This window comes from Hypomesus nipponensis, chromosome 27 (assembly GCF_054491055.1).
Source record: "Hypomesus nipponensis isolate SF chromosome 27, ASM5449105v1, whole genome shotgun sequence".
Lineage (NCBI taxonomy): Eukaryota > Metazoa > Chordata > Actinopteri > Osmeriformes > Osmeridae > Hypomesus > Hypomesus nipponensis.
Window position 1 is genome coordinate 10039749 of NC_140387.1, and position 22325 is coordinate 10062073.

General features: G+C 41.3%; 1 protein-coding gene across 5 annotated transcripts in view; it reads right to left on the bottom strand.

Moving 5' to 3' along the window:
- sema4d (sema domain, immunoglobulin domain (Ig), transmembrane domain (TM) and short cytoplasmic domain, (semaphorin) 4D) overlaps positions 1–22325 on the bottom strand; it is a 123380-nt gene that overhangs the window by 17987 nt on the left and 83068 nt on the right. For 4 of the 5 annotated variants that reach the window (XM_084694098.1, XM_084694094.1, XM_084694096.1 and 1 more), the window contains exons 5-12: positions 4662–4807; positions 4432–4494; positions 3279–3377; positions 3031–3124; positions 2734–2850; positions 2461–2612; positions 2095–2270; positions 1152–1308 (exon numbers count right to left, since the gene is read on the bottom strand). In XM_084694098.1, coding sequence (XP_084550224.1) covers positions 1152–1308; positions 2095–2270; positions 2461–2612; positions 2734–2850; positions 3031–3124; positions 3279–3377; positions 4432–4494; positions 4662–4807 — 1004 coding nt within the window. The remainder of the gene's footprint in view (positions 1–1151; positions 1309–2094; positions 2271–2460; positions 2613–2733; positions 2851–3030; positions 3125–3278; positions 3378–4431; positions 4495–4661; positions 4808–22325) is intronic. The other variant, XM_084694097.1, reaches the window with a different exon arrangement.

The window sequence follows — 22325 nt, forward strand, 5'->3', positions numbered from 1 at the left end:
TGGGTAAGTAGTAGGGATGGGCATAATTAATCGACGATTGATTATTAAGAATTTTGTCGATGACATTATATGTTCATCGATAAAACTAATGCGTGTTCTGTTGCGTAGTGTGAGTCTTGAAGGAATGCAATGGATTTTGCTATGTGGCAGCAATTAAACATTTTACCAAACAAAGCCAATGTTTGGCCTACTCAGTTACTGGCTAGTTTCCATGCATTTCAAAAGTAAACATGAAGAGGTCACGGCGAAGTGTAGCGTGAGACCATTTTGACTAAAAAATTACTTTGTTCACTGCCAACACTGCAAAGCTGAGGTTAAATACAACTCCTCCACGACTCAAATGATATACCACTTGAAGAACGTACATCTGACCCTGGTTAGTGGCGGTGCATCGTACCCTCTGTGTTTGCACGGAGGAGCTGCGATGCACAACGATCAGAGAAAATTACCCAATGGATCTGCAAGTCCATCGAGATGGATATGCTATCCTTAAGTATTGTTGAGGGCGAAGGTTTTTATTAAGCTTTGTTAATTAGCCGGAAAAAAACGAGGGTCAGTTGTGTTTGAGCACCGGCTTCTAGCTGTCGTCTCTGCTTCTAGGAGTTACAGAAATAGTTGTTCCTCTTGTAATAGCTACAGATCTCAATGCGGAAACACGCTGTGTTTTTTCTATTTTCACTGCATTTTAATATAGCCTATAAATAGTGAATTGTAATATAAAATGTTAATGATTAATCGAAAATTGATCGTTAATTCTCCCGACGATCGATTAAGACAATTTAATCGAATGCCCATCCCTAGTAAGTAGATGTTGTAAATGGGGAGTTGAAGGTTGTGCTACCAAAATATAACCAATGTTAACATTAATCTACCACTGAAAAGCTTGACATCCCCCAAACCAAGTTTCACTTGTGTATTAACTTAAACCGCAATAAACTGAAAGCACATACAGTTTCTATGTAACTACTATGTTGTTACTATAGGAATTGCTCTGTAGTTATATGGTAGTTAATGTAAAGTGTTGCCTGGGGGCACATTCAGTATCGATAAAAAACATTAAAAGAACAGGTTCATTAGATCCAAGTCACTTTTCAATCTGTAGAACTTCATCATCATCAACATCAGGTCATGAGGTAGGCAATGGTTCTTACCGCTCCGGGGCGTGGCGTTGGCGTGATACCATTGTACCTCACCCACTTGGTGTGGGACTGCTCCACAGTGGCCTTCTGCATGTACTTCCCCTTGGAGAAGACTTCCTCCACCGAGGTCATGTTGTAGGCACACACTGCCGATAGACCTACATTCGCCCTGGGGCAGACAAAGACATACATCACCATGACTCTTCACATTTTGTTCATTTAGCAGATGCTTTATCTAAAGCAGCATACAAATAGTGCATATAGACAGCACAGCAGAAGATCAAGGATCAAAAGTACTGATGAATACAGATTAACAGTATTTTGGTGGTCAGCCAAAATACTTTTGGCGGAACAGCCTTATTTACTAGCCACCGAGCAAAGTTACCACATCTCACCTATCAGGTGAACACTAATAATAATTTCATAACTACAGTCCAACAATAACACCTCAATTACAAATGCATGGTACAGAGCAGCAAAATATCGTAGGCCTAGTAGTCATTGTCATATTATAACATTAACATGTTGTCGGTGCTGCTGTCTCTTGCTAGACAGTGGTATGAACTAAAATACAACATGCAGAGAAGGGTCCGCTGCTTTTGGTGCACTTTGAACTAATTAGTCTTGGTGAAGCTTGTTGAAGAAGGGCATCTTGAGACCCCGTTGGAAGGACCGTAGGGACGGAAAAGTGTATAGTTGAACACGGAGGTCACACAACTGTGGAACATGGAAGGGGAAGCACTGCATGGTGGTAGTGGGGAGTATTAAACTTTATTAAAATTTAATCAGGGGTTGCAATACAACAAAATGTCACTGAGTGAAGCACCTGTGTCTATGTATGGCTGGATGATGTCCTGGAGGTATGTGGGGCCTGTCCTGTTATCCGCAGTATAGGTAAGGAAACCTTTCCAGACCAAACTCCCTCTGGAACCCCCTCCATTCTCTGCTGACTCACCACTGGGAGGTAAAGACCCCGTAGATGATTGTCTCCCTCCTGTCGGGAGTCTTGAGGATGAACACGTCGTGGACCACATTGAAGACAAAGTTGAGTTCGGGCATAGAGCACACCAGCTTGGCCTTCAGGAAGGATGTCCACTTCTTCTGCAAAGTCCTCTGGCCTCCAAGGTCCCCCTGTAAGCAAATAAAAGCACACAGAATGTGTTGACCTGGTCTAAGGAAACTTCTGGCTGTTTAATAGCTGGCAATTAAATTAATGCTGGAGTAGATGGAGAGATGATACAGAGACAAACATACAAGGAGTGGAAGAGAGTGTGAGGAAGAGAAAGAAGGGATAGCAGGCGGTGCGTGACGTGGTTCTAACCTTGCAGACACGAGCTACTCTAGGGATCAGCAGCTTGCCATAGAACTCGTACTCCACCGACACCTCTGTGAAGAAGTAGTATATCTTATCCTCTTCACCATCTGCGTTGTTCTTTCCCTCCCGGATGACGTCGGCAAAAACAAAACTAGGCTCTGTGTGGAGTCATAAGGAGATATAATGGTATTGATGTATGGCAAAAGCTAGAGATGGTGTGATATAAACTTGCGTGAACCGACAGACTCAATTTTAAGGGGAATTAGTGTCCCATCTTACCATTCAACCACGATGTGGAATATTCGGTTCTCAACAGACTCTCTGACAAGGAATATCGAGAAATAATGGGTTCACTTCCCAAGAAGTTATAAGCTGTCCCAGAATACAGTTCTCCATCTGAATAACAAGGAAATATAATAACAAATCTGATTAAATCATGATGACTGCATGGGTTATCCTCATAAACCAGGTTTATATTAAAAGTTTCCAAAAACATGATCAAATCTGAATTAAGAATGTGTTTAGGGCTTTGAAAAAAGGAAAAAGATGCTGTTTCCGAAATTGGAGTCAACTCACCGACCATGATGGTAGTAAAGCTTTGAGAGGGGTCAAAAGAACACTTCCCTCTTCCGTCCTCTGCTCGCCCCTCCAGAGAGAAGTCTTTGAGAGACTGAGAGAGACAATCTTTCCAATACAAAACTTTTTTTTTCTTTTACAGATAATTCCATTCCTCTGACCAGGCTTAATCTCAGACACCTCAATTATTAGGAAATTTTTGGGAGAAATGACCCTCGTCTGGCCATAAGCACTCTTACTACACCTACCAAGTTGTCACACAGTGGTTGAAAAGCGTGCGTCCCACAGACATACAGACGGTCGTCATCCAACACCTGGAGCACTCTTACGTAGTTCAGACAGTCAGTCTGCAAACACACATTGCATAAAACATTGAAACTTGCCTGAGACAGCAATCTGACAGGTTCCTGACAGACAGAGACTAATGTGGAGGTCGTGGGCGATCCGGATAACAGGTTGACATTTAAGTTATACAAACCATACTGTGGTGAGATAAAGTTTATCCGGAAAGTGTTCACAGCGCTTCACTTTTTCCACATTTTATAATGTTACAGCCTTATTCCAAAATGGATTCAATTCATTTTTTCCCTCAATTCTACACACAATCCGTCATAATGACCAAGTGAAAAATGTTTGTTTAATATTTTTAATAGATTAGCAAAAATTAAGAATAGAATACAACATGTACATAAGTATTCACAGTCTTTGCTCAATACTTTGTTGAAATCCCTTTGGTGGCAATTACAGGCTCAAGGCTTTTTGAGTATGATGCTACAAGGTTCCCATATCTATTTTTTGCAGTTTCTCCCATTATTCTTTGCAACCCTCTTAAAGCTCCATCAGGTTGGACGGGGAGCATACATGTTCATGTATCTACTGTGGTGAGATAAAGTTTATCCGGAAAGTGTTCACAGCGCTTCACTTTTTCCACATTTTATAATGTTACAGCCTTATTCCAAAATGGATTCAATTCATTTTTTCCCTCAATTCTACACACAATCCGTCATAATGACCAAGTGAAAAATGTTTGTTTAATATTTTTAATAGATTAGCAAAAATTAAGAATAGAATACAACATGTACATAAGTATTCACAGTCTTTGCTCAATACTTTGTTGAAATCCCTTTGGTGGCAATTACAGGCTCAAGGCTTTTTGAGTATGATGCTACAAGGTTCCCATATCTATTTTTTGCAGTTTCTCCCATTATTCTTTGCAACCCTCTTAAAGCTCCATCAGGTTGGACGGGGAGCATACATGTTCATGTATCATTGTGGGGTATGGTGTGTAGAATTAATAGGAAAAAAATATTTAGTCAATTTTGGAATAAGACTGTAACATAACAGCATGTGGAAAAAGTAAAGCACTGTGAATACTTTCAGGATGCACTGTAGTAAACGCACCTCTTTAGATTTTCCTTTTGCCATGCACATCATCATTGGGGTTTGTGGAACTGTCCATTGAACCTGCACCGTGATTACAAAAGCAATAAATGAACACTGCGCTATTCAAGGAAATCTTTTCAAGCTCACGTCCCTCATATCAATCCACTCCTCTGCTAGCTCTAGTACTGCAAACAATGCATGCACATGTGTTGGGACTATCAGCATTGAACAGGAGGATGGTACAGTACCTTGTTGTTTCTGATGGACACGTTTCTTAAGCTCAGCTCAAAGATGGCCTCCCTGGCCCCAACGTAGAGAACCTCTTTTTCTTCGCTCATTAGTAGGGTGGAATAGTTGAAAACTCCAGGCTCAGAGAACTCTATCAAATTGACCTCTGTGGGGAAAAAACACATCCTCAGGGTGCGTATGTGAGCTTGCAGTCTATGCCTCTCTACTTTGAATATTTTGGTGTGCAGTCTGTGAGTCTGGCTGTGCCATCTCAGAAAGTGACAGTGTGATGAATGAGATCTGGCAAAACCTGGTAGCGGGTTTGCATTAGGCAAACTGTCTGGCAATGCCCGCGCCAGGTGTGAGCATTAACTCTTGGACATTGAAAGCCAATACCCTCTCTGAGCCAACATTTTATTTTTGAGGTAATCACATTGGGCCATCATATACTTAGCTGCTCAAGCTATTACTAGTTAATACTAGTTAATAATGTATCAACTTATCTTTCTTTCCAGCTTGAGATATGCATCTTCTAGGCCAGTGTTTCCCAACCCTAGTCCTTGGGACCGCCTGTCCTGCATGTTTTAGATGTTTCCCTGCTCTAACACACCAATTCAAATGAATGGTCGTTAAAAGGCTTCTTCAGAGCTAGATAACGACCCATTCATTTGAATCAGGTGTGTTAGAGCAGGGAAACATCTAAAACATGCAGGACAGGGGGTCCCAAGGACCAGGGTTGGTAACCACTGTCCTAGGCTATTGTAAAGGGTTTGACATTGGCCACTGTATCATGATTATTGTAAATCGGAGAGAGAAAGAGTTAGAGGTGAGGTAGGAGAAGGAGCAGCCAGAGCTGAGGAGAAGCCCTCAGGAGATAAAGTATCTACATTTACATTTAGTCATTTAGCAGACGCTCTTATCCAGAGCGACTTACAGCAAGTACAGGGGTATTCCCCCCGAGGCAAGTAGGGTGAAGTGCATTGCACAAGGACACAACGTCAATTGCAAGGCGGGGAACCGAACCGGCAACCTTCTGATTTCAAGCCTGATTCCCTATCCGCTCAGCCATCTGACTCCCTGTTGTAGAGAACAATGCTCCACAATTCCCTTTATACTCTATTTGGTACAAAGAGTGCGTGAACGTAACAATAAGCTAAATGAAATGTATTCTTGAGCTGTAAGTAGGCCTATCAAAATGGAATGCTTGGAATGTTGGGGAACTGGATTTGAGTAATCTAGACACCATTGAAAGGAAAAGTTGAGACCAAATCCACTGGTTCACTATGCAATCAATCATTACAAGTGGGTATGGGATATTGCACCTTTCAAATTGCACCTGAAAGATGCATTCACGATTTAACATTATTTATTTATTTTTTATCATGTACTCAATGCAATACCCGAGATTAGCCTTATTCTATTTAGTCCATAGATGTAAAGGGAATAAAAACTATGGCTATTCTAAATTATCTGTCAGGGTAGTTGTAGTAGACAGGCCGCCTACTTGATTGCTCCAATACAACTTTCGTTTTACAACCCCAATTCCAGAAAAGTTGGGACGTTATATCAAATAAAATAAAAAACAGAATGTAACGATTTGCAAAGCTCATGAACCCATATGTTATTCACTACAGAACATAGAAAACATCAAATGTTTAAACTTATGAAATGTACCCTTTTAAGAAAAAATAAGGTAATTTAAAATTTGATGGCAGCAACAAGTCTCAAAAAAGTTGGGACAAGGCCATGTTTACCACTGTGTAGCATTCCCTCTTCTTTTAACAACAGTCTGTATGTCTGGGTACTGAGGAGACCAGTTGCTGAATTTGTGGGAGAGGAATGTGGTCCCTTTTGTGTTTGATACAGGATTCTTGCTGCTCAATGGTCCTGGGTCTTCTTTGTCATATTTTTTGTTTCATGATCCATCAAATGTTTTTAATTGGTGAATGGTCTGGACTGCAGGCAGGCCAGCTCAGCACCCAGACTCTTCTATTACAAAGCCAGTTATAACAGTTATAACAGCTGCAGGGTGTGGTTTAACATTGTCTTCCTGAAAAATGCTAGGCTTTCCCTGAAAAAGATCAGTGCCTGAAGATCACAGGCATTCAGAATTATTTTATAGTCTTCACAATTTTACGTTGAGGAACATTATTCTAAAATGGTTCCATAATACGTAGATTGCAGATGCAATCTACGTATTATGAGCCCATCATAATGACCGACGTTGTCGGTGCTCCTGGTGGGTTTTTTGTACTGTAAATTCAGTCTCCTCACATTATGTAACTTAGTTCTGTGGTAACTAACTAGCTAGCCCGGCTGGAATTCCCTAGTCGTATCGACAGATTAACAGAGACTTCAAGTAATATAACAAAAACATTTTACACATGTCAACGTGTATGTCTATTACAATTTTTGTCTGCAACAAGTTGTATTTTGATCGATATTGCGAGTACGTAAACCCAAGTCTACACACTTTGCCATGACCTTGTACAAACTACAACCATGACTTTAGAGAACTACAACTCTGCATGAATCCGTCTGACACACCCCTAAGCCTAGTGCACTGTGGGAAGGCGAGCGATGGCAAGGGATTCGCATCGCTGCAGTGTTAACGGAAGAAAGCTTCAAAGGGCTTGCTTGAGACAATGCGTCTCCAAGCAATTTGTCTCTCTGTTTGATGGGAATTTGAGCAAAGAACATAGCTTGCCAGAACTTTTAAGTCCCTGTAAAGGTACAATAAAATGTGTGTTCTGAGTTTGTCACAGATTGGCTTTACACAACCCACAGTTTGAGCCTCCAGAGCCAGAATCAAATTCAGAGGACATTGAAAAACTGTTGAACTGTCTAACTCCACAATTCAGTATAACATAGAACATCTTTGCAGGGTTACTGCAGAAATGTGTTAGTTAAGGTGGTAGGGTGGGGTTTGCCGGCGTGGGGTGTGGGGGGGGCGCAAAAGGTTTTTCCTCCAATGCGTTCTGCAGAGAAGGGAGACTGGCGTTGGTCACGGTTTGGAATGGAAGGGGGAAAACAGGACAACGGTGGATATCGCTGTATTTTGTTTTTTATTTATTGTTTTTTTTAAACCCCTAAACAGCATACCCAAAGTAAATTGACTGCTGTTCTTGAACCATTTGGAGTACATGCATGTAAATGGACTCTTTTGAAAGCTGACACTCTGAAGTCATGTTCCTTGTTGTCAGGACCCCTGTCAGTCCTACTGGTGTTGAGTAATATAAGCTTGAACACAAGGAAAGTGAAAGTTTCTATTTCCGCCTGGATTTTGTGTTGAAAACAGGGGTGGTAGGTATTAGCTGGACGACAGCATTGGACCACAGGTTGAAGCTTTATCCAAATCAAATCAAAAGTCACATAATAATACCACAATATATTCATATTTGACTAATGTTTTTATAAGAATACATCCATGCGTTTTCTAAAAGGGCCTTTTGGAGACTCCAGAATGACCCATGTAATCAAGGTCAAATTCTTTGGATAAAAAGGTATAATTGCTATCTGTAATGAAAGGTGGTACTTACAACTATCATATATAACAGCTAAATCCCTAATTGGTATTACTGAAACACAAAAACTGAAGCATGAACACATTGGAGTGCTTTATCTGAGTCCCAGGATTGGCGCACAAAGAACACTGACATATTGCGCAATCAACTTTTATTTTGATGGCTCCACAAAACCTGGCATATGGGGTATCGCCATTTTCAGCTAGCTCTAAGCTACAAGCATAACTAGCTCATTTCATAGCCAGTCTAAGCCAGTTAGAACAAATTGTGTAGAGGGGGCGGTGGCGGGGGGTCCGGGGGGGGGGCGCACAGACCTGGTTGGCTTTAGAGGGCTGTCACCGGGGCATGGAAGCTCCTATTGGGTCAACCAGGATGTCTATCAAAAGGTCATAGTGTAGCGGCCATTTTAAGACTATCCCCGGGTTTCTACTCTACTCACATGAGTAGCTATTAGCAATTGTTTGTGACACTTCGTCAAAAAATGTTTTTGATTTGTAAGAATGAAGCAACAAGATCGTGGCTATGTGTGGATATAATTCATTGTTTGGACAACTACTTGACATGGTTTTATACTTTGGACCCTTGGGAATGTAAGCAGATGAGGTTTTGATGAGTTGTGTGCATACCTGGAACATTCCTAAGTAATCGTAGGTAAGTACAACTTTTTTCTCTGGCATTGTTGAATGAACGGTCACCGGACAAAGACGTTGACGGTACTTTCTGTTGCAAATTGAGCTTGAATTGGTTTATTTCAATGGAAGCACAAGAATCGTAGCTTTCCAACGAGGTATCATATGTGTAGCCATCTAAAATTTGAAAAAAAAATCTTTTTATTTTTTATTTGAGTGCGTTCTCACTGAGGGAGGGGGGCACAGCATTTCTGTATTGCGGGCGATACAGGACCTGAATCTTGTTAAGGAGAGCCTTGCCACTCCCTATTAAGCCCCATTGCACCGAATTTGGCTGCAGTTCCACCAGAGTTCCACTGGGGGTGATCGTGAGCGAGTGCTTGTTGAATGGGAGTCTATGGAGCTAAACGGCTAAATTTGTCAAATCTCCGATTTGATTGTAGTTTTTGCATGTTCAACATGGATTATAGGTCAAAAGTTGAATGAACAAGTACTTATGTCCTTTTGATTTCTTACAGGGTGAGTTGTTGTTGCCCATAACACGCTAGCATTCGGCTAATGAATGCTAATTGGTTAGTGAAGGACTGATACGACCAGAGCTCCCGCTTGATGGCGTCTGAAGCGGATTCAGAATGTCAGAGCATTAGCAACATCAGCAACAACATTAGCAAGCCAAAACTCTTTCTAGCATGTGTATTGACAGGGAGAGCCTAACCTGTCAGCTGTGTTGTCGATGCCCTGAGAGAAAAAAGTAAGTGACCAGAGCTTGCCGTAAAGCAGTAGCTCTGGTCGTACGATGTGTATGACGTCAATGCAAAACAATCGATTTTTACTGCCCAATTTACCAATGCTTTCAAACTGTCAGCAAAACAGATAACATCATGTTCAAAACCTAAATTATTGGGGCTAAAGTCAAAGTGAACAGCTGTTTATATTGTGAATTGAAACAGAAATATATCCCCTGTATTTTATTCTATTGCTACTGAGAAACAGCTGAAGTTATGCAAATACTGTACATCACAGCTGATTCCCAACTAGGAAACACTCAGGTGTTGAGGTTCTTTTACAGTTTTTATCGATTGCTAACACACAAAAATAGGAACATATGACACAATCACCACAACTTGTAACTCATGTGCCAACTCTTTTAACCAATTCTGCTTAACTTTAAACACATTTTGCTGCTTTAGACACAAATTTCTATTGCGAGCCACACTTTCCTCAAAACACAACACACAATGATCTGCTTTAAACACAGATTTCAATTGGTAAACCACACAGTCTCCAAAACACTACACACAATCCTCTTTATTTTTAACACTTCATCCATGCCAAAACCTCCTTGTTTTCAGACAGAACACTTAAAACTTCAATTTCCAAGGCTGTTGTGCAATTTATAATCAAGGTTTTAGGAATATAAGGGACATAGGTGAGCTCCTGGTTTGGAGAGCAATTAACGACATGGAAGCACAAGCATTTCAGAGAGGCAGAGGAGTAAGGGTAAGAGTAGGAAGAGGAGGCGGACGAGGGGGAGGAAGAGATGGAAGGAGAGCAGTAATCACTGATGAAATTCGGGCCACAGTGGTCGACCATGTCGTGAACCATGGTTTGACCATGCAGGAGGCAGGCCAGAGGGTGCAACCAAATATTAGCCGCTACTCCGTTGCATTAATCATACGGACGTTCAGGAGAGAAAATAGGTAAGAAATACTAGGCCTACTATGACAGAAAAACGGTTGTATTTAGAGTATTTTCCATTGTTCTGTATTTGTACATTTTGCAGAACTGAAAGATTACCCCGGCGTGGTGGGAGGGAGCGTACCTTCTCAGATGCACAGGAAACAGCAATAGTCAACATGGTTGTGGCAAATAACGCATTAACCATAAGACAAATAAGGAATACAATAATCAATGACCAAGTCACATTCCGCAGTCCGCAGGCGCAGATGCCCCTGATACAGGCCATGGAGGAGGCATGAGGCAATATAGCCCCTGAGGCCTTTCAGGGCTGGATTCGCCACACCAGGCGTTACTTTCCCCGCTGTCTGGCCAGAGAGAACATAGCCTGTGATGTTGATGAGGTCCTCTGGCCAGACAGGATCCGAAGACAGGATGCAGCCTAATTACAGTATTTTGTCCTCCTTTTTTACAGTGTTTTACAGTATATATATTTTTCTTTTACTTTTCTTCTTTGTTGTTGACTGTACTGGCCTATTCTTTATTTCACTTTTGAAACAAATAAATATTTCTGTTACTGTATATTTGTGTGTTGTTTCATATTGGAGTAAAAACATTTTACAGTTACATTTTACAGTATAACAATATGTACTAAGCCTAAGTAAGCCTATGGTATCACTGAACATGAAAAGGCAAAATGCTCCTGATAAGGCCTTCATACATGGTGTTTTCCCATTCATCGTAGTGTTTTCACTTGAGTACATCAGTGTTCAATCGATGCTTGAAAAGTCTACTCAAATAATAGTCTGTGTTTGTTGTATGAAATCAAAATACAATTTTGAAGTGACATAACATTGTTTTGAAACCAAAGTAGCATTTTGCAGGAGTTATGAAGTGTTTTGAATTTTGTGTGAGTGGTTGTGGGGTTTGTGTTTAGAGTTTTGAGAAATCGGGGTAGGCTTTCAAAAATGTGTGTTAGCAATCGATAAAAACTGTAATTGCATGACCATATGGTATAGACAGTAAAGAACCTTTTTGGGCTGATCTGGTGTGGGAAAAGAACAATATAGAGCAACAAAAGAAAGCAAGAATACAGTAATGCCTGCACAAGGGAGAGGAAGACAAGTACCTGGACAAGGGAAAGGAGTGGGACGAGGGAGAGGAGTTAGAATGTGTGGTGGGGCTCAGAGAAGGGCCAAAGCTCGGGTAATACTGTAAATGGAAGCTATATTCCATATTTCTTGTCCTGTTGCAAATGAAGCCTTTACTGCAGCAATTATGCTATGTCTTTTTTTTCAATACAGTAACTGTACATTCTATAAAGCTACTCTGAGATGGGTCATTCAAAAAACTGTAAACTAGCCTTGCTTTGCCTTCAATTCAAATCAATTATGTTAACAGGGAACTTTGCCATCAAATAATAAGTAACTTATCACTGTATTTATAGACCCAAAGTAGGCTTATTCTGTACACTAGGACTACACCACACAATGGCGTATTTATTGCTGCTGCAAAATGTTGCAGATCGTTCCTAGAGGAGGGATCACATCTTCCTTGAACATACTGATTTATTCGCAGAGAGCGACGAGTAGGCTACCTGTTGGAACGCTTTTAGGCTAACAAGAGCAGTCCTCATGGATATTTGTAACAGTCAAAAAAAACACTCAGTTTTTTTGCTTAAGAATTCAGATTTAAGTTAAACCATTTATTTTTTTACTTCATCAGTTCTGCGCCCTTCTCCAGATACAGCGTTCACTGCATGAGTAATTGCATACCATGCATCGGTTTTATTTACTGATTTGTATCCACAGCCAACGCTATTACGTAAATATGATGTGTCTGTGTCACTAACTTCTTGCAGCTGTACCTCCACTTCAGAATTATTATTATGTTTTTCTGTCTTTTGTCGAGGCCTCCACCGTCTTTACCACGTTGTTTTGACATTTCTCTGAGTGTGCACACGGCCCTGCCATATCATGCCCTTTTATGGGAATCACACGTAGATTTTTCTTAGGAACTTTCTTAAGAACAAATTTATGAAAGAACTTAGGAAGATATTGGTGAATGAGGCCCAATGTTCTTGACTTCTTTTGCTCTTTCATAAACAGATAGAGATACATGGACAGAACGGCTGTTACTGATCCATTGGGTCCAGTCGCATATATGGCCTTCAAGTTCTGAACCAGACTAATGGCTTGGCTGTCATCCGGGACATATTTCAGGCAGTCGTACACATAGAAATTGTGACGGATGGTGTTGAGTACTGAGGCATCAGTGTTTCCTTCATTATCCTCAGCTGTCTGCTTGAGGGCGAAATTTGCACGGTTGGGAGAGGAGACCGCGCCGAAAAGATGCACAGACATTCGGAAGTCTCTCAGCGGTTGTGTAGTGTCACCACCATAGGAACCTCAGGAAGTCCACATCCTCTACAGGAATCTTCACTTGGTGGATCCCTTCGATGTCCCCCATCACAGCCACTGGTTCCTGTCTGAACTTAAGCAGTACACCCAACAAGGTGTTTGTAAGATCTGGGCCTTGTAGTAGTTCAGAGTTCAAAGAAGTACCTTGGTACGAAGAGGTACAGTCAAAGACCACCCAGGTTGACTTTTTCTTTTGTGGTACACTCCATGATGGGGAATGTACCAGAGTCTTCCATTACTCCGGGGGAGCTGTTCTTTAGGCACCATCTCTGCATGTCCTTTCTGCAGAACATCATTCATGAAGCACATATACCCCCCTATTTTGACGATCCGAAACGCAAGTATCAAAACACAAAGCGCAAGTAACTTTGTGGGCGTGACTTCAGCTTGGTTGTTATTTTGCCGGTGGGATAAATGACTTTGCGCCTGGCGCAAATCTTAAATAGGGTTGGTCTGAAGTAGCTACATTACTAATGGGTGTGGTTTGGGCGTAACGTGCAATAAACCAATCAGAGCATCATCTCACATTCCCTTTAAGAGCAGCGCTTGTTCCATGGCAAATTGCTATTATAACGGCGAATTTGCCAGGCGCACGCCAGTAGCGGTTCACAGGAGGAGACCGACGTTCTCGTCAGAGTCGTAAAAGATAGAGAAATTTGTAAGGGAAAGGCAGAGAAATTTGTAAGGGAAAGGCAGAGCAGTTTTCTCATTGCACTAAATTGCCCGCTCATGCTGTTCATTCAAATTATTATTCTTATTTTTACATATATTTTATTTTTTAGTTCTTAGAATTAGTTTACCTAATGTACTTTTGTACTTCATTTATACCCGTTTATTGTTTGCACCTTCCTGCCACAGTAAATCGCGTATTTGTGTAACATAAGCTTCATGGCGAATAAACCGAATTCTGAATTCTGATGGGCATGGGAGAAGAAGCCTAACCAAATTAGCTTCGGTTAAACAGTCATGGGAGGGAATTGCCACAGTTTTTACAAAAAAAGTTCACATACATAGAAATTTCTTATGAAAATCTTTTTTATAATCATTGAAGAAATGTAACACGCCATAAATCAAAACAATGTAACGTAGCTTCGCAGAAAGAAGACCCTGGCCTCGCCAGCAGTGCGCACAGACCAAGCTTGCGCCCTTAAAATAGCATCTGAATAATGCGCAATTGACTTTAGACCACGTTTTTCCTGGTCAGTAGTGGAACTGTTTTTCGGAAACTGCAAGATAGTACCAGGGAACATTTGCGCGGAACACGCCTCCTTTTTTGCTGACCCGCCCACGGGAGCGCAAAGTCATTTCGATGTGCGTCTGTGGAGGGAAAAGTTGCCTTTGCGTCGAGTGCAAACTAAGAATGACACTTGCGTCGTTGACTAAGTCAATTGCGCTGGGTGCAAGATAGGGCCCATAGTCACCTTTAAAGGATCCATCCCTTTCGAATCTTCTCCTAAGACTCAGCCAATTGCCTATTGTTTGGCATACAGACGTCTTCCCTTCGGAAAAGAAGTCGAATTTCATAATGGGCGTCTCTTTTCCTTATGGATTCCTTCATTATTCTCAGAAACTTCTTGTCCTCAAACAAGTTTTCTGTTTGCTCTTCGTGGGTCAATTCTGGAAAGTCTTGATTGTACTGTTGGATCAGAAGATTCTCCAAACTAGCCACTGATATTCTATTGGTCATTATCTGTGGTCGGCCATGCTTGTCAACGTGTGAACTGATGCCCAATGGTCCATTCACTATCCATCCCAGGTGTGTTGGACAGTGTTTGGGCCATTGTCTTGGCTGTTGATAACCTTAAGAGGTTCCATGGTTTTAGGGACGTTCACGCCGATCAGCAGATCGACCTCGGCTCCAATGGACTTCAGCTTGACCTCATCCAGATAAGGCCATTGCTTGATATCTTCTTCGCTGTTGTTCATACGGTTAACAGGAATGGTATGCCGTGTAAAGACTTCTGGAAGTTCAATAAAGTCGTTGCCATTGAGACAGCATACTTCCAGTCCTTTCAATTTATAGCTTTTCACGGGTCCTTCGTAATCCATTGTCTGAAGCAGAATTTCTGTTTTCCTCCCTCTGACAGACAGTTGTTCCATTCGTTTTTCAGTACAGACGGTTGCGGAACTCCCGGGATCCAGGAATGCATAATTTCTATGTACTGACTACCCTTGGGTGCTTTCACTTGTACAGGTACAATAGCCAGTTTGTGATCCGTATCTCCGGCCCCTGTTTTGTCAGTTGATACTAAGGCAACAGTGACGGAGTTGGATCGAAGGGCTGTACCACTGCTGGGATTTTTCGTGGCTACTGTAGGTGTCTTATTATCTGTGGCGCCATCTCTAGGTGGGTAGTCCTCAATGTGTAAGATGGTAGGGTGTTTCTTGCCACATGAGCGACATGTCAGGCATTTCATACATGTCTTACTGAGATGTCCTTTGATCAAACATGAAAAACAAAAGCCATTCCTTTTAAGAAACTCAACCTTTTGTTCATGTGGAAGAATTGTTATTGTTTGACATATTTATATTGCATGCTCTCTTTTACACATGGTTTGGAAAAGGCGTCTTTTGAATTGACAGTGGAGATCATTCCATTTCCGTTCTCTTTGGTATTAGAATTATCAACAGAATTGCCCGGAGAAACCGCAGTGACAAAACTGCTCTTCTTACTGCCAGACCTTCCAGAGGGCGTGTCCGTGGCCACCCTTACCCTCGGTGGTTCTTTCTAGCGTCTTGGATGTTGCCAAAGACGGGATCCTGCATTATCTCTACCTGCCTTTTGACATATCTGACAAGATCTTAGAGTGTAGGCCTCTGTTGTGTTTGTTCCGTAATGGTAGGTATCACTGCTCTCCATTTCTCTCTGAGTTTATATGGCAGTTTCAAAATGATTTGTTTCATATTGGTTGGCAAATTAAGTTCAGACATGTGTTGAAAGTTTTGAGCAGCGTTAGAACAACTTCTTAAATATAAGGCATACCAGTGACCTATATCACGTCAATTAGACGTGTGTCAATTATTTTTTTCAAAAGCTGAAGTGATTTCCTGGTTTTATTTATTAGTTAGAAAAAGTATAACCCAATGTTTTAACAAATTGCAAAAGCTGAATTATCATTCAGAGTCTACTGATTAATCAGTGAAAAAATAGATTAGTTGACTAATCGTTCTGATAATTGTTAGATTAGTCGATTATCAAAATAATCGTTTGTTGCAGCCCTAAATACAATATTGCAATACAATTAACAGACGACTTGGCAAAACATTGCTGACCGTTTTGACTAATTAACATAACTCTTCTCTTACTTCTGGCACATTCCCTTCTGCCGTCAAACAGGCATGGGTTACCCCTCCACTCAAAAAACCCTCCCTTAACCCTGCCGTCCTCCAGAAATACAGACCAGTATCACTGCTACCCTTCTTTAAAAAACAATTGAACCTGCTGTATCTAATCAACTGTCTAACCTTCTCTCTCAGAACAACCTACTAGACCCCAACCAATCAGGCTTCAAGCCTAGCCACAGAGACTGCCCTCTTGTCAGTTACTACTGCCAGTCGGCCAGAGCTGCTTCAAGGTCATCCGTCATCATTCTGCTGGACCTATCTGCAGCATTTGACACAGTCAACCACCAGATCCTGCTCGCCAGACTTTCTGAGATGGGCATCTCTGGCACTGCACTTCAGTGGATCTCATCCTACCTGTCAGGGATATCCTACCAGGTCTCTTGGGGAGGTAAAGTGTCAGGACCCCGCCAGCTCTCCACTGGTGTCCCACAGAGCTCTGTCCTTGGACCCCTCCTCTTCTCTAGTGTTTCCCACACATAGACTAATTTGTGGCGGTGCGCTACAGAATCAACACCGGCCGCCACATATTGTGTTTTTTGTAATAATTTATAATTTTATAGTAATTTATTTATTTTTAACACTATTTAGGTTAAAACACGCAGCATATTCGTTCAGCTGCATTTCCTTTCCCTGCTCTCCCTCCATCTCTCTGTCAATCACGCGTCTTTCTCACATACGCACAGTCACAATGTCAGCACACGTTAGCAACGATGCATACCTACGCCGTTCTAGACCGACAGCTATATCTGCGAGCCTTCAGCATTAGTGCCGTAGCTAAAGGTCTAGGAAAGTTGAGGCTACTTTTCGCTAGGTACGTACGAACATGTCTTAATCGAAGAATCCCCTTCGTTCTTTTGGTGAGAAGTCTGAGGAGCTAGCTAGTTACCCGGCGTCATGGAGCCGACCAGTTAAGTAGTTATTTAGCACTAGCGTTGGTACCTGCATATGCAGAAATTATTTGTTTCTTGGTGTTGATTTTGTGAACGAGTGAATCATTTTGGATTAATATATATCTATATTTTCAAGACCCTGGTACTGACCTTCCGAGCGGTGAATGGGACTGCACCTGACTACATCCAGTCTCTTCTTTAGCCTTACACCCCCACCTGCCACCTAAAGGTCTTCTTCGGACAACCGTCTGGTGGTCTCACCTCTCAAGGGTAGGGATGGGTATCGTACATTTTTATCGATATTGATACAATTTTTGAGACTGCTTAACGATTCGAGTCTTTATCGATACCACTATCGATACTTTTCTATTTCTTAAGTAAAACAGATGTAAAATAGAACAAGGGGAACGTGTTGCTCTCAGGAGGAGACTGGCTAAAAGGAGCAAATAGGCACAATGGATCCTGACTCTGGCTATATCTAAATCTGTCCACAACCTGGATGAGTAACTAGACTATGAGTAATTGGTTGGTTGACGAAGTGACATTGTCAAGCTCATCGACTTTATAAGAAGTTGAACACGTTTCAACAAAATGCACCTGATATAGCTAAATGACCAGCTAACCGAACCAAAACCTTCCTTATCTTATCCCTATTTTCTTCTGTCTCTGTTTTTGTTTAACACGATGTTTAAGCATCCCACAGAGCCATGCTTGCGGTGGCTATGTTTTGAATGATCAACAGTGAGGGGGGGAGGCTTGTCTATACTCACACACTGTGCTCGTAAATAATTTTTGCAGTTCGCGCACACATCAAATTTTAGGGGCATATGCTAAATAGTTGCACTGTTGAGCCCTGAATTGGCTTATTATTGTCAACGACGGAGACTCGCTACGAAGTTGTGGTGCGCTCACCAGAGGATTGTCCTGCAGAGGCAGCTGGAGTTTGCACCGTTGCGACTCGGAGACAGTCGAAGTACTGCTTTTTATCTTTATCTGATGCACAACGTTGAGGTGCTTTTTCATCGCAGTTGTTTCCCCCCTTTACAAGAAATTACTTTAGAACATATATCGCACTTTGCTTCGTCTTTATCTTTGGCTTTAATAAAATGTAGCCAAGCCTTTGACCGTTTCGTGCGTTCTGCTATCGTAGCTAGCAACAAAATGATAAATGAAGCGAGCTCGCTACTAAGTAGGTAGCGCTTGAGGCAATAACATTCTTCTTTGTTTAGTTTAAAGGCGGTTGGCAGGCCATTCAATTGAATTTGGTCATTTTATTAGTTTATACTTTGTATGTTTGTGCACCAGCGACTTGATTTAAATAACATTACTTATTTCTCGAGACATAAGTCAATGTTACATTATATTACTTGGTCTCGATAGCGGTATCGATAAGCTTGGACCTTATTGATATTTGGGTTTTGAGAAATTTGGAACCGGGTCCTTACAGAACCGGTTCTCGATACCCATCCCTACTCAAGAGCGCCCGCTCACAACCCAAGCTCTTCTCCTGTCTGGCCTCCCAAAGGTGGAATCATCTCCCCACCTCCATTAGAAATACTGACCGTCCCTCCACCTTCAAAAAAAGGCTAAAGACGCACTTGTTCCGGGAGTTAAGAAAGATTTGTTAGATCAGATGTTGGTTTATTTCCTCCAGGAACACAATGACGTTGAGTGACTCGATGCACTTGTTCGTTAGTTGTAACTGATTTAAATGATTGTACTCGCTGTGAATTATATTATTGGGTGTGCTTCCCTTCGGCAATTGCAAGAGCTAACCAGTCGAAGGGTGTACAAAAATAGAGGGTGTTGATATTCCCAGCCTGGAAACATACCCATCTGCAACCGATGCAAGCACACCCCACAATTTCCCCAGAAATTGTACCCTCTCTTGTTGTTGCTTGCTATTTCACCAGGTACACTCTAGCACTTTAGAGGATCATGTTGTTTCATTGAAATGTGCTTAACTACATGCTCTTCTGGTTCCACCCATTGGCACTTATTAGCTTTTCACAATGTATGCTTCATGTTTTTCCTACCCGCAATGTTTTAGGGGCTATCTCGGGTTTATGAAAGCTCTCTCTTGTAAAAGTTGCTTTGGATAAAAGCGTCTGCTTAATGACAAAATGTAAATGTAAAATTACATTTGGTTGTAGGCAATGTATGAATTCTAAATAATACAGAAGGTCATGGGTTGGACTTGATGTAGGCTAATAATGTTTTTGTCTTCACATCTAGAACACAATGAATAAATGACTTAAAAATAACTTTGACACACACATTTCTTAACTGGTAAGCTAAATGCTGAGTTTAGATCCAGATCCAGCACAGACGTCCATCGCAGATTAGAACACCAGAAATAAATCTGAATCAGAAAGGGATTTATCTGATTCTGATTTCTTGGCACACTTTGCTTGGCAGAACATTCATTTAAAATCGCGTAGCATGAGAATATATAATTTGATCTATTACATGTCCACATTTAATCCAAATCCAATTGTGACTATTCTGTCTGGCAGTGTATGGACAGCTGCCCCATAGCGTAAATGTACACCTGCAGATTTACAATTAGCATAGTCTTCCTCCACAGGTCCAGATGGGTCCTGGACAGTGGCAGACTCTGGCTGTTTGAAGGGCAGGGGTGGAAAAATTAAAAGGGCTCTAACTGCACAACATGGGGCCCCACCAGCATAACAATGGGAATGGGACCTCACGGCCTCACTTGGAAAAGCATGCCCTGATGGGCACATTGTAGAGCACAGCATCTAATTTTCTCCTTTGGAAAGGGCACCATTTGGGACACTGGGTCATGTAGGGGGAGCATAAAGGGAACTTATTAACAGCACCCTTTTCCATTGGAAGGAAGGACACAAGAACAGTCGAGTTTAGATCATTGTAAGGGCACCTTATAGGGCACTGCATCAAATTTTCTCCACTATAAGGGCACTCACTAAGACATGTTATACTTTTTGTTTCTCTAGAGGGCACACTATCATTATTGCACTTGTGCACCGTAGCCTGACGTTGTCATACTCATAATTCTAGTCAGAATATGAGTCTGATAACTCTCCGTTGGGCTGTGACTATGGGGCATGTTTCAACCGAACTCGTAAAACAAATGCCTCTTCGCTCAATTGGATAGACCTACAACCAATCATAGCAACGTAATATGTTGTTTGTTGTAAACAAATTCAACCCAAGCGCTTTTTCGTGACGTTGTTGATTACGTTACTGTTGATCATCTGTCCATCATCGTGTAAAGCCTGCCCTGGCAATTTTATTGGTCCGCCCAGCTCCTGGTTTTATAGTTTGTCCCCAATACGAGCCCCCTCTAGACCCAACTTCCCGACCAAATTTTTGTTGTGGGCGGGGCTAAATTGGGCTGGAAGCCAGGCTAAGTGCACCGTCCCAGTTATGCACTCAGATTAAGATGTTAGTGAAATACACAAATACAGATTCCTTTAAGAATAGATAGTGCGCCTGTGATAAAAGTGGTGGCACACACATACACACATTCCTGGAATTATACATAGGGCACAGTGCCCTGCAATTAACATTTGTTCATGAATTCATAATTGAAATTAAGTAAGCGTAGTACGGAAAATGGTAAAATTCTGTTTCTTTATTTAGAAGTGAATGAGCTTATAGGCTACAACTGATATTCAGCTGCTTTCAAAGGGGCTGGCTAGCTAAGAGAACAACAACATAAGTGGATATACTTTGAACATATATACATATGCTGTATGGTGAATTAGGCCTACAATTATGACAACTGGCTCAACCATTGTGAATATAATGACTTCTGTTATTAACTAAATGTTTAGATGTTTGTGGTGGTAAGATAATTTAAAAGAGAACAAATATAAAAAATGTTGATCAACATAACTTTGTAATGTAGTTTGTAATGTAATGTAGGCAATTTATAATGTAGGAAACAGTAGACAAATTAAGGCTACATAATAATTTGTATGAATGCAGGCTACCACAGCATTGGCAATTTGACGAGAATAGATGTGGAGGTTGAACATGTCAATTGTGATCTGAGAAATATAGGTACCAAAACCACTGAGATGAACTGTCATCACCAGCTGCATCACGGGCACTGTGCCCTATTTATAATTACAGGAATCTGTGTGTGTGTTTGCCACCAAGTTTATCCGGGGCACTGTGCACTACTATAACACAACTTCCGTCGTTTACAGAGACAAAAAAACTTGCATAGAAAAGTGTAGCCATGCAAGCAATTATGCCAGGTTGGTTAGAATTGTGAAATGTTAATTGTACGCCAACAGAATTGAGTATTCCAACATGTAATAATTTGTTATAGCTAGCTCACTAGCTCTACAAATATTTAAGTTTTCTTGTGATCCCATAAACGTACTGTTGAAAGCTAAATATTAGCTCTTCTCCCGTGGCAGCACTTGCAGTACGCCATCTAAATCTGTCCGAGTGCGGTACATTAGCTGCAGCGGTTCGGATTGCAATGTAATTAAATTTTAAGAGGGCCAAGGGTCAAGGGCAAGGGTGAAAGGCCTCTTCAACAAGGCCAAGGGTCCACACTGACTCTAATGACCACTTAAAACACATTACATTTACACAATTGTATCTTGTACATTTGTATTTTTATATTGTAAGTGGTAACTTATATTGTATTTCATGACAACTTATATTTTCTTTTATTGTACATTTTATTTAATTCTAATTCCACTTAGTACTGCTAGTTTCTGTACCCTATGTACCCTTAGTATAGATAGTCCACATATTTACATTTTAGGTTCCGATGTTTATTGTATGCACCTTCCTGCCATAGTAAATTCCTTGTCTGTGCAAACTTTCATGGCAAATAAATACCATTCTGATTCTGAGAAAACCAAATATATCTAGGGCTGTCACGAAAACAACTTTTTCTTGTGCGATATATTGCACCAAACTTAATTGCGATAAACGATATTATTGCGCACACGTCAATTGTAGTTTTCAGTCTATTTTATGCCACTGATTACATACTGACCGCCCCCCCCCCCCAAGGCGAGTTTTCACGGCTGTTCGCGCGTCTATGTCGCTTCACTCCATCATCCCTTATTGTTTAAACGTTAAACCCTTAAACGTTAACAAGGCTACTTGGTTGGCGTTGCCTTTTCAGCTTGAGATACAAGGTGTGGCATGAGAGCGTGTGAAATGGTTGAAATGCGTGTCTCACGG